Source organism: Pezoporus flaviventris, unplaced genomic scaffold (genome assembly GCF_033815535.1).
Source record: "Pezoporus flaviventris isolate CSIRO_AGI_PZ_B2104156 unplaced genomic scaffold, CSIRO_AGI_Pfla_v1 ptg000015l, whole genome shotgun sequence".
NCBI lineage: Eukaryota > Metazoa > Chordata > Aves > Psittaciformes > Psittacidae > Pezoporus > Pezoporus flaviventris.
The window spans coordinates 10,719,797-10,744,117 of record NW_026892563.1 but is presented as its reverse complement, the minus strand read 5'-3'; the positions used below and the strand labels follow the sequence as shown (position 1 = coordinate 10,744,117).

Sequence of the window (24,321 nt, the reverse complement as noted above, 5' to 3'; positions counted from 1 at the left end):
CTGCAACACTAATCTCTGCAATTTTATTTCTTGTCCAGCTGGATCTTTCCCTGCAACTTCAACAGGCTGCAACTTAATGCTTGTCCAGAGATTTCCAACATTATTCCCTCAATCAAATATACTTCTACATTGTGAACACTGGCTAAGACATGAAAACACATCAAATAAAACTTAAAATATATGCTGCCTTCTAAAGGGAAAAGCAGTATGATTATATTATTTTCCATAAACTACTTATTTTTATTGTAGCTGTATACCGAGATTCTCACTGTCAACTGTATACTGAGATTCTCACTGAGATTCTACACTGTCAACTGTAAATTTGCTCATGCTCACTCTCTAAACCCAGGCAGCAACATAACAGCTCTAGCTTAAAAGCAAAACCACACCATTGCTGCACGGAGCCAGAGCTAAAATAGCCTGCCTGTTATATAAAGCCACACAGTAAATCAACTCTTCACTACTGAACTTCATGCTCCAGCTGCTCTTAGAACCAGTCATTTAATAAGAACTTCTAAAAACTACTAAACACAGGGAGTAGCAAAGTTGGTAAAAATCACTCTGTATTAGCAGATTTTGGTATTCTTATTTTTTAGTCTACCTTAATTTCAACAGTTTGGCTTAAGTGGACTTGCCCAGGTGTCCCTATTTTCAGGCATGCTGTTTTCAGGCTGGCCAAAGCCACAGCGAAACCATCTTCAGACTTAATGAATTCAACTTTCACACAAAAAATGAAAAAAATGCAGGGTAAAACTACAGCAGGTGCAGTGTGGCAACTACCTAACTGAAAGCATAAGAAGGGAGCAGAGTAAGCTGGGTATCTGAGCACATGGCAGACTTATTCCTCAATTTTTGTTTGCAGCTGTTGGGTAGACCATCCCTATCTTTAAAGGATGTACCACTTTGATCACTTTTCTTGGAAGGGTAAAAGGTTTGGCCTAAAGTAGTTTATCCACATGTTCCAGTTCCAGGCACTAGGAGTAACATAATTGCTTGGATGACTTTTTTTTCCGGATTTCAAGATTCCCCCCCCCCCCCCCCCCCGCCTTCCTTATAAAAGGTGAGGCTCTAATATTAATATAGTAATACAAGCCTACCAACAGCAAACTAACTTCTCAAAGTCTTTTTTATCTGCACAGACTTCTTACAGTTTGGAAAGATTTACAGACCACAAGCTGAAAAATAACAGCATGACCACAGAACTTAGTTCAAGTAGTCTGTGCACCGCTGTTACATGTAACTTTCTAAACAGGACGTAGAGGTAATGAGAAAATAAAGGCTTTCTTGAATTTCAGCCTGTACAGTTACTGTTGTGCCAGAATTGAAGTCTAGAGATTATAATGTTAGTTGAAATATTGGAGATCTCAAGTCAACCTTCCACTGCATCACCTGTCATCTCAAAGTGTTTTAAATGCAACCTGAAAACAGCATGCCTGAAAATAAGAACCCCTGGGTAAGTCCCCTTAAGCCAAACCGTTAGCTTCAGAAGAGTGTGAACACACATAAGATAGGGATGTAATACTACCCAAATCCTATATTAGCCCTTGTAGTGTAACCCCAGCTGGCAATTAAGCGGCACAGAGCTACTCACTCTCTAACTCGAAAGTGGGATGACAGAGTAAATCAGAATGGTACAAATGAGAAAATTCATGGGTTGAGATAGAGTTTACAGGTAAATCTTCTGCCTTACCTACACAGAACTATATAAGCTACTACAAAGAAATTTAACTCTATCTCTGCCAAAACCAGTACATAGTTTATTTTGGAAACCACATTTAGTCTTCCCACACTCAAAAGACTGGCCTGAGGGCTTACTTTTACAGTTAAGTTAGATTTTCACTACCCATTACTGATGAACAAAGATATATGTTCTCATGATTGTTTCTACCCTAAAACGACCCTTTATTTTATGTCTACTCATTAATTAAAGATGATTTTGTTTCTTCAGCTGCCCATTATGTGTGCTAAACTCATGCAGCCGACAGCTAGGAAGTCCAGCTTCGCCAGTCATTTAAATAAACAAGCCAGTATTGCAAAATGCATAATTAAAAAAAAAAAAAAAAAAAAAAAAAATCACTACAACACTAAGGAAAGAATTTGCTGTTAAACAACTTCTAGAACAGTCATTATTATTAGCCTTATTAACAGAGCTCTGCCCAGGAAAAATATACAACTGTGGTGAACTCTGAGATTAGAAATACATATTCTAATGCATTCTGACACATTAACTCATCATGTATCATGTTATTTCATAATCCAGACTTTGTTCAACATTGAGGGTTCCTTAGTACTTAAAATGGATAATCTTCACACCATGTTCTGAACTGCTCCTTTAGACTTTACACACACATGTAGTTGACCCCGTTTCCACTAGACATCCAAAAAGACAATTTGGAGATGCAGGACCCCCAGGAAGAACACTATTTGATTTCAAATTTTTCTTTAGTTTTATCTAACACCAAGCAAAAGGACAAGTCATCTTCTCTATATATGACATACAACAAGATCCCTCCTGCACAGCAGCAGAGAAGCAGTTGAATCCTTTACCTGTGCAGCCCAAATGTTGTCAAGATCCTGCAAAGTGAGGGCTTTCTCTTTGATGACAAAACGGAGGATTTTCTCTAACTTCTCTACATATTGAGGTTGATGAAGACTATCTCTCAACACAATTGATAAAATATTATTCTGCTGGATCCATTCCTGAATATAAAAAGAAAGTAGTGCCATCTCAAATTACTGAAGTGCTATCACTGCTATTTAAGCTAAAAAGCAAAACGTCAACCTGTTACAGATTTTATATGCAATATTCTAATTGAGAAAAGTGAGGAAGATGTAGCATAAGAGGAAACTATTTACTTCATTTATATTTCACCTTAGAAAAAAACCCGGCACTTTAAATAATCCAATATGCTAGTCATTGTGATACCTTTCAGGCATATTAAAATCATGAACTGAAAGCATAAAAATGTTCAAGCAACTTCAAACCTAAAAAGCCAGTGGAAAAAATATTTCCTATTCAAGGAATAAAAAAAATTTCACTTCCAGTTCACAATCATTAAGTATCAAAACGAAATTGTTGAAGTCACTTCTAGCTTTACTGGCATGCCTACAGCACATCACATAAAAAGGGCATAAGCAAGGACTGAAATACAAAAGGGTTAGATTATCCAAGTACTGCCACTTACAGGTTTTTTTAAAAATGCTTCCAACTAATTAGAGGCACATATTCAAGCCATAATTAACTAGATGCAATTTTTTCAGTGGTGTCATTGACACAGTCAAGTAGTGTACTGTATTTTCTTCTTTTGACCGAAGCAAAGCAGTGTGTGCTTTGAGCAGTGAAAAACAAATGTGCATAGTATCATACCTTCCAACAGAGTCCTTGATTACAGACTTAAAATATTACAGCTAGTCTCATGAAATACTTAAATCTAGAAGTTTTCATTTAAAAACAGAGTTCTTGTCTGAGATGCCAAACTACAGGGAATATGTAAAAAAAGAGACCTATTTCCTCCTAGTGCTTTAAAAAGTCAAACTGCAGTTACTCTATTTTGTCAGCGATCCTTTTGCAGATTATAAACCTTACATCAGGTAGCCAGTCACACAGATAAATGCTCCTTTTAATAGTTCCCTACATACACACTCAAGCATGTAACAGTATCACAGAATGGTGAGGGTTGGAAAGTACCTTAAGATCATCTAGTTCCAACACCCCTGCCATGGGGTACTGATCACCTCACACTAGATCAGGTTGGTCAAGGCCCTGTCCAACCTGGCCCTGAACACTGCCAGGGGTGGGGCATTTACCACTCCTCTAGGCAACTAGTACCACCCTTACGGGAAAGAACTTCTTCCTTATACACAACCTGAACCTCCCCTGTTTAAGTTTTAACCCATTACCCCTTGTCCTATCACTGCAGTCCCTGATGAACAGTCCCTCTCCGTCATCCTTATAGGCCCTCTTCAGATACTGGAAGGCTGCTGTGAGGTCTCCACGCAGCCTTCTCTTCTCCAGGCTGAATAGCACCAGCTTTCTTAGCCTGTCTTCATGTGGGAGGTGCTGAGAGCGTGTGTGCATATGGGAGATGCTCCAGCCCCCTTATCCTCTGGACTTACGATAACAGCTCTATGTCCTCCTTATGTTGAGGAAACAAGAACTGTATGAACTACTAGAATTGGGGGAATCACAAGAGCAGAGTAGAGGGGTAAAAATCACTATTCCAAGTATGTAAATATTAAATAAAATAAAAATGTGATAACTAGAATTTTCTGTACCAAAGAATCCAGCTTTTTAAATGTGAAAAGCAGAGTAGTCACTTAAGAACTCTGAGAAAAATTTACCTGAAGCACAAAATCTAGACTACATCCTTATTTAAATGAACATTACAGTATTTAGGTACAGTGGCATGAAAGTTTCAAATGAATCACACCTGTTTTACACCAGTGTTTTGGGGTTTTTTGGGGGGTAGGGTGGGGAGGAATACTGTTCAAAAACCTAACTATTCAAGGATTCCTTTTTGAGAAATCATTTCAGCAGAACTGAAAATAATTTTAAACAGCAGCTTGGAAACAAATACAGCCTTTTTTTCCCCCCCACAGAAAGACTACTATCAAAATTACCTATTACCATGACATGATACCTACTGTTCATAACACTAGATATGAAAACAGCAGTGCATGCAAGATGCATAATATATAACAACTCCTACAATTAAAGTAATAAGGAGAAGGAAAATCTAGTCAGTGCATTTCAGTGAAGACGAGAACTTACTGCCATTCTTTCAGCTGTAAGCCATTCTTCCTCTTCAGGATTACCATGCCGATGAGTATAATATGACACACTGGATATTACTTTGTTAACTTCATTTAGTGCATTCATTTTACCATTGAAAGAAGAAATTTGTAACAACCTGTAAGAGAAATTAAATGTAAGAAGTATGAAAAACTTGTCAGCAGCAGCCTATCCCATGAGGCATATCTTACCTAAGTATCATTTTTAACCTAAATATTTCTAAGTTTTTTACAGTTTCTTCTTGTCCAGGTACTCTTGAAGCTAAGTTCTTTAGAGATTTGATTATCATTGAGAGAGCATCATTTTTGGCTTCATTCTTTGCTTCTTTTTTCAGTTCATCATCTGTTAAATTTTCTAAAAATTGTGGAACCATTTCTATAATTGGAAGGAAGTATTTCTTCACTGTATGTAATGTTAGAAATTCATAACATTGTCCAAATGGCCTAAAAAGAAAGAAGAAAAGGGATCAAAGTGCTGTAACTGGCAGTTGTGTAATATTATGATAGTAAGCAGCAACTAATTCAAGGATCTCAAGTCCATTTACAAGTACATGAAATGCTGAAGGTAAACAGGTGCTAAAACTAATTAAGAGATGGAGTGAGGGGAATTGCCTCAAGAAAAGACTAAGCTTTGCACTCACATATTTTATACTTAGTCCAACTATTCCAAATATATAAATTAATAAGAAAAAAAAACAAACTTACTTGATGAGAGCTGCAATTATCTGAACATTCAATGCTGATCCACTCATGAAGCGATCATGTAAGATCTGAAATCCATTTAATGTGCCAAACTTGTTGATAAGATCTACTAGCCAACCCTACAATACAATAAACAGTTATTTTCTGGCATCTACAATATCCGTTCAGGAACACTTTCAAGTACCTGTTAGTAACAAAGTTTGTCTTAAAAGAAGTCCTTACACAACTGTTAGGAGGCAACAGATCTGACAGTGGGCTTGCCTTTATAGTTTAAATATTCAGTTTTAAGGAAATGCTCAGAAATGAGCAATAAGATCTTTCCTGTTATGTCAAAAAACAGATGCTGTATATTAGTTATTCAGAGAAATTTATCACATATATAGAAATAAGAATGATTATACTTCAGGCTCAGCTTTGACTGCTAAGTTACTACAGAAAGCATGATGATTCTGGGCTCTTTTATTCCTCGTCCTGATGTGATAATGCTTCATATAAAAGCAGTCAGAATGCAAAACAACATTCTTCTAAGCACAGTAAGTAGTGCAAGGAAGTCCAAGGACACTGGAGTTCTTTATCCGTGGTTCTTATGTATCAATAGCTAGCAGTTCTACTAAAAAAGGAGGAGGGGATTAAAAAGAAAGATAGCAACAATAATATAATTCAGCTACATCCTGAAGTTGTACCAATGCCATTTGGGCACAATTCCGAAAAATTCAGACCCAAGAACCAGAACAGATTACTAGTCTGCACTGCTGGTTCAAAAAACCCAAACCAAATAAACCCCACAAAATCAAAACCAAAATAACCCAAACCCCCAAAACCACACTAACTGTAACATTCCATGTCCAATTAAAAACATTTCTCCCATTACTGGGAGCTCCAAGAAAGGGGAGAGAAAATTCCTACTTTATCACATAATCTCCCTCTCAAAATATGCCACCTACAAAATCATGTTGAGTAAGAAGGTAAATCCATCAACTAGCAAATACAAGCAAGCCAATTAGCACAGTAGGAACAGCATTCCAATAGAGCTGTGCCAGCTTACCACAGAAACACGTGACAGTTTGACTGTGGACCAAAGACTGAACGAGTGAGAAGGAGAAATGTGCATTGTTTTCATTATTGGTCAAGAGTCAAAAGCAGCAGAACATCTTAGTGATATAATGAAGGGGTTTTTCCCCTCCTCTAAAACCACCTCTCTACAGCTACTATGTAATTAGCTAACACTGCATAAAATACAGGCCTGAAAATGGTCTCACACCTTTGGTGATCGTGGGTCAGGAGGACGGGCATAAAGTTCATCTTCAGCAAGCTGGACTCCTGCAGGAACTGTTTCTGAGGGACGAGTACCGTTGTATAGATGGAATTTGCAGTGAGGATTTAAGGCCATTGCAAGAAGTTCAAGAAGGGGAAACCAATCCTGGGACAGCTTGGCCACACATAGTTCCACTAGTCGATGAGTGTTGTTAATAATGCATCTCTATTAAGAAAAAACAACAACCAAGAATGTGGTGACTGTACAATGAGTATGAACTAGAAACTTTGAACCATTTGTACTCAGTGTGCAGAGCTGCATAAGAGTTTTTACAGCACTGTATTTTAATTTGTACTTCTCCCAATAATGGCTTTAAACAAGCTTTAAACAATCTGTTTTCAATTAAAAATTAAATTTAGGAAAGAGACACAAATATTTTTGGTGGAGACATTCATGACTTTCCAATGAACTATTAACTTCTCCTTCTTTCACCTATTTTTCTCCAGATACTGATTTTCTTATCAAGAACTTTACAGTTTCTCACTAGGCACTTGACTAGCTGTCCAACAGGCAGTTTTTATATTCAAGGAGCTGCTACAAACATTCAGAAGTTAGCAGACTGCTAAAAGCTTTTACTAACAAAACCAAGTTTTCATGCCCTAGCATGCACATAAAAATAAGCAGGTAGCTAGACATCTGACCAAAGACATCCTGCCTAACAAGAGCTGCACTACTGAACATACAAAGTTCTGGTCCTCCCCAGATCATCTCTGCCATTTTATTTCCTTCCAAAAGCACCAGAGACAGTAAGGTGAAACAAGAATAGAAGGATGACTCCCCTACCACCCACCCAGAGCCACGTGTAAGAGTTCTCCCAGTTCTCTGGTGAGTTTCAAAATTGAGATTCAGTCTCTGCAACCTCTTCATAGTCACAAAAGCAGTCTCCTTCCTCATTTAAATTACTATGCTTCTCAGAAACACAACTTTAAAAACTCACATGTATCTCAAACTTCCAGCCGCTAACTGCCTCATCTGTAAGGATTTTTGTGAAAGATATTGTCAACCCATCTCGAAAAAATCGCTGGCATGCTTCACTTTTGACATCAAGGCCTATTTTAAAATAGAAAAGAGAAAAACAAACTATTAGATATGCAATTTCATTAGTTGGTACATGAACTTTTAGATATTGAAAGCAGTGATCTGGTGTGCTGGTTTGGGCTGGGACAGAGTTAATTTTCCCCACAGGAACTGGTATGAGGCCATGTTTTAGATTTGTGCTAGAAACAGTGTTGATAACGCAGGGATGTTTTTGTTATTGCTGAGCAATGCTTACACAGAGCTGAGGCCTTTTCTGCTTCCCACACAACCCCACCAGTGAGCAGGCTGGGGGTGCACAAGGAGTTGGGAGGGGACATAGCTGGGACAGCTGACCCCAACTGACCAAAGGGGTATCCCAGACCATATGGGGTCATACTCAGCATAGAAAGCTGGGGGAAGAAAAAAAAGGGAGGGGTGTTTAGAGTGATGGCATTTGTCTTCCTAACTAACCATGATGTGTGATGGAGCCCTCCCTTCCCTGGAGATGGCTGAATACCTGCCAGCCTATGGGATGCAGTGAATGAATTCCTTGTTTTGCTTTGCTTGTGTGTGTAGCTTTTGCTTTACCCTTTTGTCTTTATCTCAACCCACAAGTTTTCTCACTTTTACCCTTCCAGTTCTCTTCCCCATACCACCACAGGAGTGGCTCTGTGGCACTTAGTTTCTAGCTGGGGGTCAAACAACAACATTTGGACTTCAAAGGTTTGGTGTTTACAGTTTCAGAATTACTTTAAAATAATAAACCTTGGATGAAGACAAACTTAACGTACTCCTGAATGGACTAAAACCTGATGGATTCATGTTCTAGGAAAGCTACCTCCTTGCACTCCTTGGATAATTTTAAAATTATTTTTAAAACATGATAGGATTGAGAGAAGTTGGAGAAATGGGTTATGCAGCAAGAAAAAAAAAAATGAACAGGAAAGGAGAAGGTGATGTGAAACATAAAGTATATGGGAGCTCCAATTAGGGGATTGAAGAAAGAACAGAGGAACACTTCATTTCTGTACCTGGGCTTAGAAAGTGGTCAACCTGCCAGATAATTCTGTGTGGTTTAACCCTGCCTCAAGAGCATAAACACCCTGGTCCATAAAACTTGTCAGTCTAGATACAAATGTTTATGAACAGACACTGATGCATCTGAGTATTCAACAGTAAATGGTTGTAACACTAAGGCCCCATGCAAAATCACCCACCTTCTCTTCTCCATGACTTTGGACTACACAGTTTCATAGCGCAACCCCACAGCTGAGCTGGCTCCATGCACTGGTCATAGAGCTGTGCCAGTGATCCCCCCCCTGCCCAAGACCTGGAGCCTTAATAAGGGCAATGCAGAAAACCTTATGGTGGGCCGGTAAGGGCTGGCTCAGACCTTGTAGAACTGACAGTGACCTGGGGCTAATATTCCCTGGTGAAACGCACGCTTGCCCATGGGCACAGTGGCTACACATGGCACTTACAGATTCTGGCAGGCTTTCAATAACTCTTACTGATCAAATCATCAGGAGTTTAATAGTTCTTCTACAACAAGACACTGCACTGACCCTACTGTAGTTAATTTTCACTGAATTGATTCTAGCCCAAATACCTGGCTAAGAAACCTTGGAACATGAGGACAAATACGCTGTCCTTGCTTTAGATACATGGCAAAACCCAACCATTTCAAGAAAACGCAGAAGATACCTTTTCAATAAGAAACTCAAGAGTGGTCCCACAGAAATGCAGACAGATCATTCAGAGAGAGATGGTCTTTAAAGGATACTCAATTCCCATTATAGGGCTGCCCAGCTTTTGAAAGCACATGGGCTCATGCACACAAACTTTGTTTTTTTAAGACTCTAGAGCCTGCCTCTTTTCCACTCTGTAAGCCTTTCAATTAATCAAAAATAAAGACTTGGGACCAAGGCTGATCAAGGGTTTGGGTTGGAAGGGACCTTAAAGATCATCTAGTTCCAATCCCACTGCCATAGGTAGGCACACCTTCCACTAGACCAGGTTGCTCCAAGCCCCATCCAATCTGGCCTTGAACACTTCCAGGGATGGAGCAGTTACAATTTCTCTGGGCAACCTGTTCCAGTGTCTCGCCACCCTCACAGTAAAGAGCTTCTTCCCAATAGTTAATTTATACCTTCTATCATTCAGTTTAAATCCATTCCCCCCTGTCCTATCACTACATGACCTCACAAAAAGCCCCCCTCCAGACTTCTTACAGCCCCATTTAGGTACTTGGAGGCCTCCCTGGAGCCTTCTTTTCTCCAGGCTGAACAAGCCCAAGTCTCTCAGTCTGTCCTCATAGGAGAGGTTCCCCAGACCCCTGATCATCTCTGTGGCCTCCTCTAGACGCGCTCAAGCAAGTCCACGTCCCTCTTCTGTTGGGTGCCCCAGAGCTGAGAACAGTACTACAGGTGGGGTCTCACAAAAGCAGAGTAGAGGAGCAGGATCATCTCCCTTGACATGCTGGTCACGCTCCTTTTGATGCGGCCAAGCATACAGTTGGCTTCCTGGCCTGCAAGTGTACACTGAAGCTGGCTCATGTTCAGCTTCTTGTCAACCAACACCCCCAATTTCTTCTCCGCAGGGCTGGTCTCAATACATTCTCTGCACAGCCTGTAGTTGTGCTTGGTATTGTTGCACAGTGAAATCACATTTCAGTTTAAATAAGCTACAAATTGGAAAAGTTGCCTTGCATCTTGCTTGCGTGTATGTCACACTGGAAAGTTTCAGCAGCATATCAAAAATTGAATGAAAACATCAGAAGCAATAACATCCACAATAAAGATGGAGCAATGCAGAGCTGTTTAGGGAAATTTGAAAGAAAGAGCGGAGAATATTCTTGCCTATAAAAAAAACCCAACAACTAAAACAAACAGCTTTTTTTTAAACTTTTATATTTATAGCATCCAACTCACTACAACATTTCTTTCTGGAGCAAATCTCACTACTCAAAACAATTCATAAGTATTGCAGAATTACTGTGAATATAAATATCAGTCTTGCTATTAAATACTATTTTTCAAGTAGGTTTTCTTCTATTAGCAAGTAACTCCAGACTATGGTTTGATACTCTCACAACTTGCTTAATGAAGACTAATACATCTATGCCTACACATAAAAAGATAATCTCCCATAAATAAAGGCATCTGCCAGGAATAATGCAAGTCACAGTCTAGACAAGATTCATACTACTCTGTCATATTTGCTCCTTGCACTTGAAGGTGGTAATGATGACATTTAATTCTGATGACTGTTTTCAATTCAGTGATGTCTCTTTCAATTTCAGTTGCTGAAAAGATTTATAGAGGATGCAAATACCACTTATTTTATAGACAGGGTCACAAAGACAGCAGCTACACCAAAGTCACTCCAGAATGCTGATGGCAGCTGGCAATGGTAGGAATAGAAGCTATTTAAAACCCCCAAACACTGGAAAACTGTGCTTGGGAAAAGCTTTTCTTAGGTTTTGTTGCTTCATAATACAGATGAGTTACAAACTACAGTATAAAATGTAAGTAATTCAACAGCTGGTTGTTTTTCTATTTCTGCTTTAAATTCTTCCATTTGAAACAGAACTCCTCAGATTAAGAAAAATGCCCACAGACAGGAAGCAAGGTGTCCTATTTTAGATCCTACTGAGATAATGGAACACATATTTTTCAATCTATTAACAACGGTATCATTTATATTACTTCTCTCTATATAAACAACTCTGAAACAGCATCTGCCAAGTTTTGAGCTACCAGAACGGTGTCAGTTACTCGGTTGAGTACCCTATCATTCCCTCAAGCACTGAAAGGTATTTAAAGAAACCCATCTTTTTACAGAGAAGACCTCAGGCCACTGCAGAAGATCAGGTTCAAAATCAATCTTAGGAACCAGAAAGTGCACAAGAGTCCATGGGACCTGATGAAATCCATCTGCAGGTCCTGAGGGAGCTGGTGGATGAAGTTGTTAAGACAAAGTTGTTTGGGAACTTTTAACTAAGTCTGATACTTTGGAGATGTACACTGATGTTAGAAGCAGCTGAAAAGCTTGTTGTGTTCTTATTACTTCATTCCATTGACCGTTTTTTGGGGTTTGGTTTGTTGTTTTTTTTTTTTAAGGATGACTTAACAGCTGGCAGTACATACATCTCTCACAAGCAGAGAATTTCTTTTTACTGCACTGTTCCATTAGCCCAGACACATAGATGGCTGCATTCTTCTTTCATAAGTTGACATTTCTTTTGCTCCTGAACAGATGCACTGACTTGCAAATTCTACAGTTACCTGAGGATTCCTGCCAGACCTAGCTACATGCAAAGAAGCAAATTCCAAACACAAATACCAATAAATCAGTGTTGGCAACATCATGTTATTATCCTATCCTGGACCACAAGGATGTACCCTAACTTTAGTTTCTCCAGAGAGTGCTCTGAAGCAAAAAAACTTACAGAAAATATTCAAGATAATCCAGAATATTATGATCACAATCAACATTTTATTCTTAGAACTCTGTAAGAATAACCTTTATTAACATGAAATTGAAGTCATCCTTGTACAGCTATGCAAAAGTAATGAAAGGGTACTCTGTATGTCATTGTATTTAAAACATAACTACCCGGTAAGTGTAGATCCCCTATAAGAATATTTTGATCTGATTTCTGCTGTTACTGAAATACTAGGGCAATAAATACTGACTGGAATAGGGGACCAAAGCAACTTTCAGGAGAACTTTCCAGAACACACAACAAACTTGTCAATCTGACTAGTTTAACAAACACATACACAAGTCATGTTTTTTAAAATTCTACCTTTTCTCTGATCTCAAAAGTATGTGTGTGCAAAATTTGAACAAAAATTTATGGCACGACATTTGGAAAACTATATAAGTATCTTAATTTAAAAAACCTAGAATTCTTTGAGTTCTAGCATCTATTAAAAAGACCAAACCCACTAAGTCTGATATCAAAGAGAATACAGAAAACAGGTAGGACAGGAATAACATGATTTTTATTGCTGTGAGCTTATTCAACTTCCCCACTCATGCTAAGGCACCTAATTTCTTAACTACATTGACGGCTTTCTAAAATTTCCAATCTGTGAGGGTTCTGCACACCATTCTGACACAATACGCAAGACCAGGGTTATAAGAAATAATTAAGAATTTTTAAGCCTCCTCCAGGGATTCAACAGAACAGGAAAAGACTTTACACACTGGCCCGATAATCATTAATTGTCTTTTCAGCTTACCTTTTTTACTTAGTTCAATAGCAGCTTCTAGAAGAACTTCTAATTCCCCTTTCGGCAATACAGGAACCACCCATCGAGGCCTATATTCAAAAACAAAACAGCTCCTTTGTTAATGCTTGTAATATAGGGTAAAAAAATAATTTTTTAAAAGCCTTGATGAGTACTCCATTAAAAAAAAAAAAAGGGAACAGAAAAACCTCCCCACAACAACAAACAACCCACCAAAGCCAAACCAGGCCAAAATAAAACAAACCCACGATTTGAGCTTCTTTTTCCAATTCTAACCCAATAAAATAAGTATTTAATGAAATCCAGCAAAAAAAAAGGTGCAAGAACCCTGATTCCACTATCAAGATATTTTGCACAAATAACCTACACCCTCTGAAAGAAAGTGCGAAAATACCTGTTAATCATGTCATCCAACTTTGCCAGGTCTGTGTGTGGAAATGCAGGCTCCTCATCTTCAAGCTGGGGTGGAGCATCTGCTTGGCCCTGCTCATCAGGCGGGGTAGCTGGGGAGTTCTCATTGGAAGAATCAGGGGAGGAAGTCTAAAATTGGTATGGAAAATACTTTAAATACTGCCTTTTGGCATTTTTCCTTCACACTGTGTTTCAAAGAATCACTTGAAGTAAGTACCTGTCATCATAAAATATATAAAATCATTTGATTTCAGATTAAAGAAAAACAGAGCATTAAACGTGCTATTTGCATTCTATCTTGACAGTTTAAAAATTACGCTACTTTCCCAGAAAGTGTGGGGCTTTTCTGCAACAGTCTTCTATTTCAGCAGGCCACCTATACAGAAAGTGAAAATAAATCCAATATTGATGTGCCAGTTTTTACACATCTTCTCCAGGAAAAAATGACTATTTTTACAGAGAAAGACAAACTTCAGCAACAGCACATAAGAAAGCAATCATGAACAACATCTAAAGAAGTTTGCTAAAAATGAGTAACAACAATTACAGCTGGTTATTCACCAACCTCCAAGAACATGATTAGTTAAAGCCCATTTTGATGGGCCATGCAAAATACACTGAATTCTATAGATACAGACTTATCCGTATACAGAAATAGTATGAAATGACAAGAATAGATTCAAATCAGAACAGCAAGATTTAGGAGGACAAGGAAGGACCAAAACCTCAACAATATTTTTCAGATGTCACACCATGTCTGGTTGACATGGAGTTTTCTTCACTGCACCCTGTGTGGTGCTGGGTTTTGAATTTCTGACCAAAACAGTACTGGTAACGCACCAGTGTTTTGTGTGCTACTGAGCAGTGGCTGCACAGATTCAAGGCCTTGTTTTTTCTCACTCTGCACCCCAGCCATAAGTAGGCTGCGGGTGACCAAGACGCTAGGAGGGGATTCAGCAAGACAGCTGGCCTAAACTTACCAAAACAATATTCCATATCATACAGTGTCACACTCGGCAATAAAACTGGGGGGGGGGGGGGGGGGTCCAAAGGTAGCTGTTGCCTGGGGACTAGCTAGGCATCCACTAGCTGCTGCTCAGTCACTGCATTTGCAGTACTTGTTTCTCTCCCATACCCCTTTCACTTATTAAGCTGCCTTTATCTCACCCATACAATATTCTACTTTTCCCTTCCTATTCTCTCCCCCATCCCACTGAGGCGGAGGGAGTAAGCAACAAGGTGGCCACTTACCTGGTAGTCAGAGTCAACTCACCACATGTGTTCCAAAGAAAATTAATTCTCAGGAAGTAACAACCACTAAAACCTTATAGTATTTAACAACTGTCACCTTCATACTGAACTAAATGACAAAGTGTAGTTTTTCTTCCAAATGGGTTTGGCTTCACTGTTTAAAAGCATCTTTTCTGGTATTTTTTAATCAACAAAAAGAATCATAACATTATGATACAATATTTGAAAACTTTTGCTTCTGAAAGCAGGACAACCTGTTCAACAAACATATTTTCAGGGAGTCTAGTACAATGTACTTAGATGACGCTAGTCTTAAAGATCTGATACCGACATACAAGCTGCTTTATCTGAAAAGTGCTTTTGAAGAACTAAGCATAAACTGAACTCAGAGAGTAGTTTTATCAGTCAGTAGCAGATAATTCTACAACACAGTTCTGAGGAAGCTTCTAATACTACTCCAAGAAAGGTTCTTATCCAAAGTACATACACCTTGAAAGGGAGCATCTTTTTTCAATGCAGAGCTCCCCAGCTGTATTTGCTTTGCCAACAGCACTGCCTTCATCCCTCAGAATCTTTTTGGGTTTTCAGACACACACAAAAATATCAAACTTAACAGACATCTCTAGAAACATAAAAACACAAACAACTCAGAAACACTATTCTAGAAGAACCCCTGTTAATATCATACCTGATTCTGCTGGAGGGGAGGCTGTGACTGTCCATCAGGAGCCTGGCCCTGGCTATCATTCCCTCCTACCGGAGAGCCACGAGTCGTGGCTGTCATACTCGACACAGGGCAGATTTTTGCAATTTTGTCTGCTTATGTAGTTGTTGCAAGAGAAGAAATTATAGTCCACTTAGTAAAGCTGAAGTACCAGCATACGCTTGCCTTAAAAAGCTCCAACTCAAGAACACGCCATCTTGCAGAGACCATTGCATAACCTGAAAGAAAAAAAAAAAGGGCAATATGCTATATTGACACATGCATATGAAAGTAATCCACACCTGGGAAAGAGCACTACAAAACCAAACATCGCTGCTACAAAGAATCCTTCATTTTAGACTTAGTATTTCTTTTTATTGAGTACACTGACACCCGAACATTACATTTGAAGTATTTAAGACGATTTTAAATGTTCTAAGTAAAAATTACACTGATATTTACCTCTGTACCACTGAGAAACTGACAGATATCCAAAATTCACAACTCACTCTTCTCTGTTGTGTCCGAACTGCTACAGTAGGTTTTAGATTTTAATTCAAGGTACTGATTTAGGTCTATACAGAAATTATCTAGTTAAGAGTATGAACAGCCAAATTCATAATCTTTTCCAATACTATTCTCGCGACACTATCTAGCTGCAGATGCCTGAGAGGGAGCTAGAGATTGATTCTACCTCAGCCAAGCCTCTTCTATTAGCAAATCCGTTTTTACCCGGGGCATTTGACCTGTATTCCCTTCTCCTACCACACGTCTGGGTCCATTGGCCTTTCAGGCCCACTGCAAATCCCATCACAACTCCACAAAGTACTTCAGTAGATTATATTAAGAAAATTCTAACATCAGGTTTACTTGTTGATCTTGTAACCATGATACACAAACAGTTCAGTAGTCACTATGTGTTTCAACTTCACTGTGTTATATACAGAAATAAAAATTGTATTACTACAGCAATTCCACTCTATGCCACAGGGCACTGTGTAACCACAGAAGACACAACGCAAATTTTCCAGAACAACTCAGGCTTCCAAGGACCACATAAACACCAAGCTTTTTGAACTCAGGAAGTTCAAAAGCCAGGTACAGTGGTAGACTGTATGAGCTTTCAGCAAGATTCACTTGGCAGTGCCAAGTTTCTGATTCAGTCAGCAAAGGTTCAAATTATCAATTTAGACTAAAGCTTCTGCTGTGACACTATGCACATTTTTAAGTGTTTAATTATGACATCTCATCTCAAGGTATCTTTCTTCTCCAAGACACTTAAAAATCCTTTCCTAAATAACACAGATTTGCAAACCATTACATATACAATAAAAATTTTGACTGAACACACCACTATCCCTCCTCTGTGCAGTCTCCAATATTAACAGCACCAACAAACTCGGAGATCTCCACTAAAATAATGCTCACTTTTGAACAAAACTCTATTCTTTGAACACAGACAACTGTAATCCACCCCTGTCCTTCAGAATTCATATTCACAGTGAGCCTCCTAAGTCCAGAACAGACATTATAAACTCCAACTTTCTTCTGGGGAGAAAAGATAAAAAAGAAATAAAATAAATTAAATGCAATTTTGAAAATGAATATATTTTAATTGGTATTCCTTTTTAAATGCCCTCCTGCATATTTAATATTTTCTATTGATGTTTAGAAAGATCACTAGCCAGAAAGTATTAGCAAGATTAAGTTTCCTGTCTTTTATATATATATACATAAACACACACACTGCAATCTAGCAATCTACTGCAGTTCAATGCAGTCGATTCCCCACCACTACCCAACTGAGGCTTCCAGGTAGTTGCATAAACCAATGAAATCAAACTTCTGCCAACTTACATTGTATTTTTCAACAGCCCTAAACCAACTAACACCAGAATAAACCTTCCTTAATCACAATCATTCTTCCTGCGCAAGGAAACGATGTAGCAGAGAGGCCAGAAAAGGGTGAAAATGCTCCTTTCAGAAGCAATCCTAGTCTAGGTTTGTTTCTATTGCAGAAAGAAACAATCCCTGGCAGTTATGGTTCCACAAAATCTTACATCAAGTGCAAGCAGCTTCAATTTCATGTCTTTCTTATTCTGATGCTTTTGGCTGAACTATCATGAAGTGAGCCAGTCCAGAGTACTAAAGGAAACAACACCACAGAAAACTCCAAAAGACTGTGATGATCTTTCAGTTTTTTAATTACCTGAGCTGGTGTACTACAAGGCAAGAGAGTTCTCATCCTAATGCCAGCTAGGGAGCCAGGACAAAACTGCAGCTCTCCTGTTAGACAGACTTACACTAATGTGAATTTACCTTTCAGATATTGTCTGTGTTTAGCTGAAGGGTCTGGGCGAAGCATTCTTGTAAACTCATTTCTGCTCAAGGTAAGAGACATAAATTAACTAGGACGTACAAGAAAACTACTACTGAAATAGCCTATTTATTCAAAAGCTTGTAAATTCACAGAGTAAACCAAAATCTGTATAACAGAAATATGCAGAATTTTGTAGATGCTAGTAAATACAGAACATTTACAGGCCAACTTCTTAAGTGAGTTCATCACTTTTCCCCCGCAAATTTGTGTGATGTCTTCAGTGATACATAAGTAACTTCAGGTTATGCTGCAGCTAACTAAAATCACTCTAGTAAATGGTCTCACTGCTTCTTGTAGTATCTATATATTCTAAACTGCAAGGATATCCTTTTCAGGTATTTCCCTTCTAATTACAGAGTATACAAACATGTTTTTGTAATGACAAATTATATTCCAATTTATGGTTTTAAACAGCATTAGAAGGGAGTAGTTCACCAGTCCTGTTTTCAGCCACTGATTTAACCATTTATGTTTCAGAGAAAATGCCAAACTGCACGCCCACGGAGAACACACTACTGCTTTATTGACTTTAGAACTGATTAACCATGGAGTTTCAAATTCCCATCACTTCTCTAATTCAGACTAGTCAACCTTTTACTTAAAACTCACCATGGCACAGTTTGGTTCAGCTCAAGAATAGCCTTTATACCTGTTTAAACACTGATTATTTCTAGACAAATGTGAACTGATACATTGACACCTTGCTTTTAAGCATACAGAAAGGACAACAGTATATCCAGCTGAATTCTAATGGAGACTCTATTTTAATTTTTATATATGGCTCATCTCTACTATATTTGATTCTGCATTCAGCACGCTAAGACATGTTAAAAAGAACCCTATCTTCTTTACCCAAAGCTTTGAATGGATGTTTTGATACAGTGTCAAGATGGAGACAGATGCCTGTTAAATGACAAACTAACTACTCCATTGTTCATCAAGCGACATTACGAGGCTACAAAGACTGAGCCAAATGAATCTCACTGACATTTGCTTTCGATTACCAACCAAGCAAATTCCGATTTGCCATGCTTCTTCTATCTCCTTATGTCACCCTGATTCACCACTAAATTACAAGCAAAACTCAGCTTCTGCTTTACCTGACTCCTTGTAACTTTAGTTAACACCAGGCAAAGCCAGCTATGGGGTTTTTGACTCTGCAAGCTCCCCACTTAGAAGACACCACTTGCTGCAAGTAGCGTTCCAACACCACCAGCACACCATGCAGAGGATGCTGGATGTGGCACTGCCCTCCGGGAAGGGCCTCTCCTTCCAGGCTCAAGCATTTAGTACAGCTGCACATCAGAGCTTCACCTCAGCTTCCAATGCCAGCAACCTCCCGCCTATGTGGCAGATAGGTTAATTTTGTTTGGGTAAGGAAAGTAACCAAGCACCCTCTCAAAAGGCAGGAAAAAAAAACAGCAGACATAGGTTCCCAGGTAAGTGCTAGACAGGAAGCAAGTATGTACATATTGCTCTGTTACAGGATTAACATGTAACAGCAAATACAAGGGATGGCATTTAAGCATATAATGGCCAAGAGACACACTCTTCTAATCCAGCTTACTTCTCGCACAGCTTTCATCTGAGTCCCTCAACGTCATCTCCTCAAAAGTAAATAAAACACCCCAACACATACAGCCTTTCTCCTAAATTAGCTACTTAGAATCATCGAATAGTTAGGGTTGGAAAGGACCTTAAGATCACCTAGTTCCAACCCCCCTGCCATGGGCAGGGACACCTCACACTAAACCATGTCACCCAAGGCTCTGTCCAACCTGGCCTTGAACACCACCAAGGATGGAGCACTCACAACTTCCCTGGGCAACCCATTCCAGTGCCTCACCACCCTAACAGGAAAGAACTTCTTCCTTATATCCAACCTAAACTTCCCCTGTTTAAGTCTGAACCTCTTACCCCTTGTCCCGTCACTACAGTCCCTCCCCGGCATCCTCATAAGCCCCCTTCAGATACTGGAAGGCTGCTAGGAGGTCTCCATGCAGCCTTCTCTTCTCCAGGCTGAACAGCCCCAGCTTTCTCAGCCTATCTTCATATGGGAGGTGCTCCAGTCCCCTGATCATCCTCGTGGCCCTCCTCTGGACTTGTTCCAACAGTTCCATGTCCTACACAATACTCCAAGTGAGGTCTCACAGAGCAGAGGGGCAGAATCACTTCCTTCGACCTGCTGGCCACACTCCTTTTGATGCAGCCAAGCATACGGTTGGCTTTTTGGGCTGCAAGCACACACTGAAGCCGGCTCACATTCATTTTCTCATTGACCAACACCTCCAAGTCCTTCTCCACAGGGCTGCTCTGACTCTCTTCTCTGCCCAACCTGTAGCTGTGCCTGGGATTGCTCCAACCCAGGTGTACCTACAATACCAAGTCTCAGAAAAAAAGCAAATGCAAGGTGACAGGTGACAGCAGCAGATCTCAAAAGACATATTCCTGTGTATTACGTAAGCCCTATGTAGGGACACAAACCCATCTTCCTTTATTTCAAGTTTTCTGGTTATATATAAGAGAAGATATGGGCCACAAAATCTACTTTAAAGTGTGGTAACAATGTATGCCGGGATACTAGTCTACTCAATATGTAACAACAGATCTTTCTAAAAATCACAGAATCATAGAATAGCTAGGGTTGGAAAGGACCTTAAGATCATCTTGCTCCAGCGCCCCCTTGCCATGGGCAGGGACACCTCACACTAAACCATGTCACCCAAGGCTCTGTTCAACCTGGCCTTGACCACCACCAAGGATGGAGCATTCACAACTTCCCTGGGCAACCCATTCCAGTGCCTTACCACCCTCACAGTAAAGAGCTTCCTCCTTATACATAACCTGAACTTCTCCTGTTTAAGTTTGAACCCATTACTCCTTGTCCTATCACTACAGTCCCTAATGAAGAGTCCCTTCCCAGCATCCTTATAGGCCCCCTTCAGATACTGGAAGGCTGCTATAACATCTCCACGCAGCCTTCTCTGCTCCTGGCTGAACAGCCCCAACTTTCTCAGCCTGTCTTCATGTGGGAAGTGCTGAGAAAGTTGGGGCTGTTCAGCCTGGAGAACAGAAGGCTGCATGGAGACCTCATAGCAGCCTTCCAGTATCTGAAGGGATCTATAGGGATGCTGAGGAGGGACTCTTCATTAGGGACTGTAGTAGTAGGATCATACAACTGTGCTAAGAAAAAATAATTACTAAGCATTGTTTCCAGAAGAACATTCATATCTTAATGGGATCTCACAGAAGATGTGCTTTTTCATCCTAAGTGCTGTACTGCAAAGAAGTTTAACTGCAGCAACAGAAATTTTCAGTTGAAAGGTATCACAGATCTGTTTCATACAGGATTATGGGAACTGCATTCTTAAAATCCAAATAAATACTGACTCATCACAGTGGTTATGAATTGATTTTAGTCTAAAAATTCTAGATTTGGGAATCTAACCTTCTACCCTTCCTTTATTTTAACCAAAACGCCTTCTCATCTAGAAATACCTCCCCCAAAACTGTAACACTGACCTAATTCAGTAGCTATATCTATGCACACCCCCACACATTTATCATTTTCTTTCTTCTCTGTTCCTTATGTCTTTCAGGAAGAGAAAATTATTTATATAATTGGAATAGAAAACTGGTGGCCTCAACAATTCGCTCATTAACACTGGCATGCACTGAAACCGAAATGTATTCAATAATTAATGAAAAACTTGTCATTAAGCTACTATTCAGTAGAGCAAGAAGTGTCTAACTTTAAATATTTAGAAAATACCTGATAAGCAGCAATCAATTCAAATAGCAGCAATTAGTTCAAATAGTTTATATTACAAAGACAAGTAATTTAGGTTCCTTCTCCTAGTAAAGAAGTGAATGTAATGCAACTTAACTGCATCAGGTTCCAACACATTATTTCAAAGCAAGAAATTTCTAAACAGTAACAGCAAAAAAAGACAGATTCTGAGTAACTGCAATTGCTGCTGTTCTGACTGAACAGAACTAAAACTGTTCTGACTGAAAAAACAGGTTACTTCAAGCAGCCTTTTTGGTTTATCTTTCCACATCATACATCTCAAGCTAACACACTTGGCAGCGTAAGTTTCTGGAACACTGGAAACATCCATGAAAACATACAATTTATTTGCCCCCGATATCATATAACACAATAGAGGGATGCCCTGCAACACAATAGAGGGATGCCCTGAGATCTTTCAGGATTATTTTTTAACTTCAAAGCTTAGTGTTGAGACGTAGTTTAGCTAAGATATACCTTCTTAACAGTATGTGACTTCACTTTGTACAAGATGCTCCTACACCCACCATTCATGTGAATCTTACTGCATGTTCTATGCAATAAAAGCACAGAAAGTGAACTTCCAAGAGAAAGTATCACCACATGTTGTCAGGTCAAGGACAAAGCAGAAAGACCACAACTATCAAACCCATAAATTTGGTCTCAAAGAAGTCATCTGCATGCATTCAGTATCTTCAAGTACCAGCTACACAGCATTCTAGGCTGAAGTCTGTAGAGAAATGCTGCAGAAAATGGTAGCTTTATGCAATAAGGCTTCCTCCTCTTTGAACAACAAATTATGGATATTACCTGATTAGAGACTTACTGTCTTACTTCAAGGCAATAAATCAATGAAGGTCAGCCCTTGAAAGGGAACTGGACAGCAGCAACAAGTGTCTTTCTCTAAAAGACATTCACTTGCCAATAACTGTTGAGGCATGTGATGGTTAGATAGTGTACCACTGGTTACTTAAGGTACATGATGTTTTTTCACAAATAATGTAACAACAGGTCAGGTCTTCAGATCATACGCTTAGTTCTGGCTACCAAACAGGAAAGTCAACTGCAGGTCCTATTTTGACGGCAAAGTGCTTTGCTTACGTGACAGAGAACATCATCAAAGATACAGCATCAAGAAACCAAGCAGTCAATGCCTTACATACAAAAGCAGCAAATGTTAAGTCCATTAATGGTGTTCCCTGAAGTGAGCTGTGGCCTTGCTGCCATGCTTTTCCCTAGGCATACGTTCCAGGTCACTGTCATGGACAAAACACTCAGCAAGACTGAGTGTCTCATCCAGTATGACCAGTCCTTCACTCCCAGGAACCTTCAGTGGGAGTTACATTGGCATGAAACTGTACCCTCAATGATACTCAATACATCTCAATGACAGGAGGAGAAGGGATGTAGAACTTACAGCCCCTGCAATTGTATTAGTTAAATTCTTGTTTCCAAGTGAGTAAGAAAATACATTCAAAGATAATGTGAGGTTTTATGCTAGGAAATCAGAATTCAGGTCACGACAGTAAAACAAACCAGGCTTTCCAAAAGCGAGAATGAAGTATCTGTATCAGAAATAGTGTGGCCTGCAGGACCAAGAAAGTGATCATCCCCACTGGCGAGGCTGCACCTCAAATACTGTGTTCAGCTCTGGGCCCCTCAATACAAAAGAGATATTGAGGTGTTGGAGCGGGTCCAGAGAAGGGCAACAAAGCTGGTGAAGGGTCTAGAGAATAAGTCTTACAAGGAACAGCTGAGGGAACTGGGGTTGTCAGCCTGAAGAAGAGAAGGTTCAGGAGGGACCTTACCACTCTCCACAACTACCTGAAAGGAAGCTGCAGTGAGGTGAGTGTTGGTCTCTTCTCCCAAGTAACAAGTGATAGGACAAGAGGAAATGGCCTCAAGCTGTGCCAGGGGAGGTTTAGATTGGATATTGGGAAAAATTTATTCACAGAGCAGGTAGTCGGGTATTGGAACAGGTTGCCCAGGGAAGTGGTGGAATCATTGCACAGACAAGGCCCTAGGTGATATAGTTCAGTGGTGCTCTTGGCAGTCCTGGGGTAATGGTTGTACTTGATGATCTTAAAGGTCTTTCCCAACATACTTATTCAATGACTTTAAGTCAAGTGAATGAAAAGCACATCAGTAAATGTATGCACTAAACTAAGAAATGCAAACTCAGCAAGTCATTTCTATCTGGAAAAATGCCGAAATCTATTTTAAAAATTGCCTGAATGTTTTGAACCATAACTTTCACTTACTATGCAGCCTTTTTCTTGAATTCACAATGAACATGCAAAGAAGAGGGCAAGACTTTCTTTCACCTTGGATTAAAAGAAAAAGCTACAAGAAACAACCTCAAAACTAAAATTAAAATAAAAATCAGATCTAAGAACTTCAGTATGCACGTTTCATACAGAGATCCAATCTCATGCTGCTAAGCAACACAATGCTGTACTTTTTTCCAATTATGCTACAGTTCATTTATGCAGGAGACTGCCATTGGGCAACCCAAACTCCATGTTGTTGCCAATATAGCCAATCAGGATTTTGATATTGCAGGTAAAACTGCAACCTCAGTCCTTTACAGGCAGGCACAGAACACCAGAAAGCAAGGACAAAGCATAGTTTAATATTTAAATTTAAATAATGTTCTAGATTAAAACTAATACGCACATTTTTAGTTGATCCTCTATCATCTGT

The 24,321-nt window shown here is 39.4% G+C and overlaps 1 protein-coding gene across 2 annotated transcripts in view; it reads right to left on the bottom strand.

The window, feature by feature from the left end:
- Nucleotides 1–24,321, bottom strand: part of USP9X (ubiquitin specific peptidase 9 X-linked) — a 99,321-nt gene that overhangs the window by 59,744 nt on the left and 15,256 nt on the right. For both annotated transcript variants that reach the window (XM_061453394.1, XM_061453393.1), the window contains exons 2-10: nucleotides 15,434–15,687; nucleotides 13,478–13,623; nucleotides 13,075–13,154; nucleotides 7,746–7,858; nucleotides 6,755–6,973; nucleotides 5,497–5,612; nucleotides 4,984–5,235; nucleotides 4,772–4,910; nucleotides 2,548–2,700 (exon numbers count right to left, since the gene is read on the bottom strand). In XM_061453394.1, coding sequence (XP_061309378.1) covers nucleotides 2,548–2,700; nucleotides 4,772–4,910; nucleotides 4,984–5,235; nucleotides 5,497–5,612; nucleotides 6,755–6,973; nucleotides 7,746–7,858; nucleotides 13,075–13,154; nucleotides 13,478–13,623; nucleotides 15,434–15,529 — 1,314 coding nt within the window. In that variant the 5' untranslated portion in view covers nucleotides 15,530–15,687. The remainder of the gene's footprint in view (nucleotides 1–2,547; nucleotides 2,701–4,771; nucleotides 4,911–4,983; nucleotides 5,236–5,496; nucleotides 5,613–6,754; nucleotides 6,974–7,745; nucleotides 7,859–13,074; nucleotides 13,155–13,477; nucleotides 13,624–15,433; nucleotides 15,688–24,321) is intronic.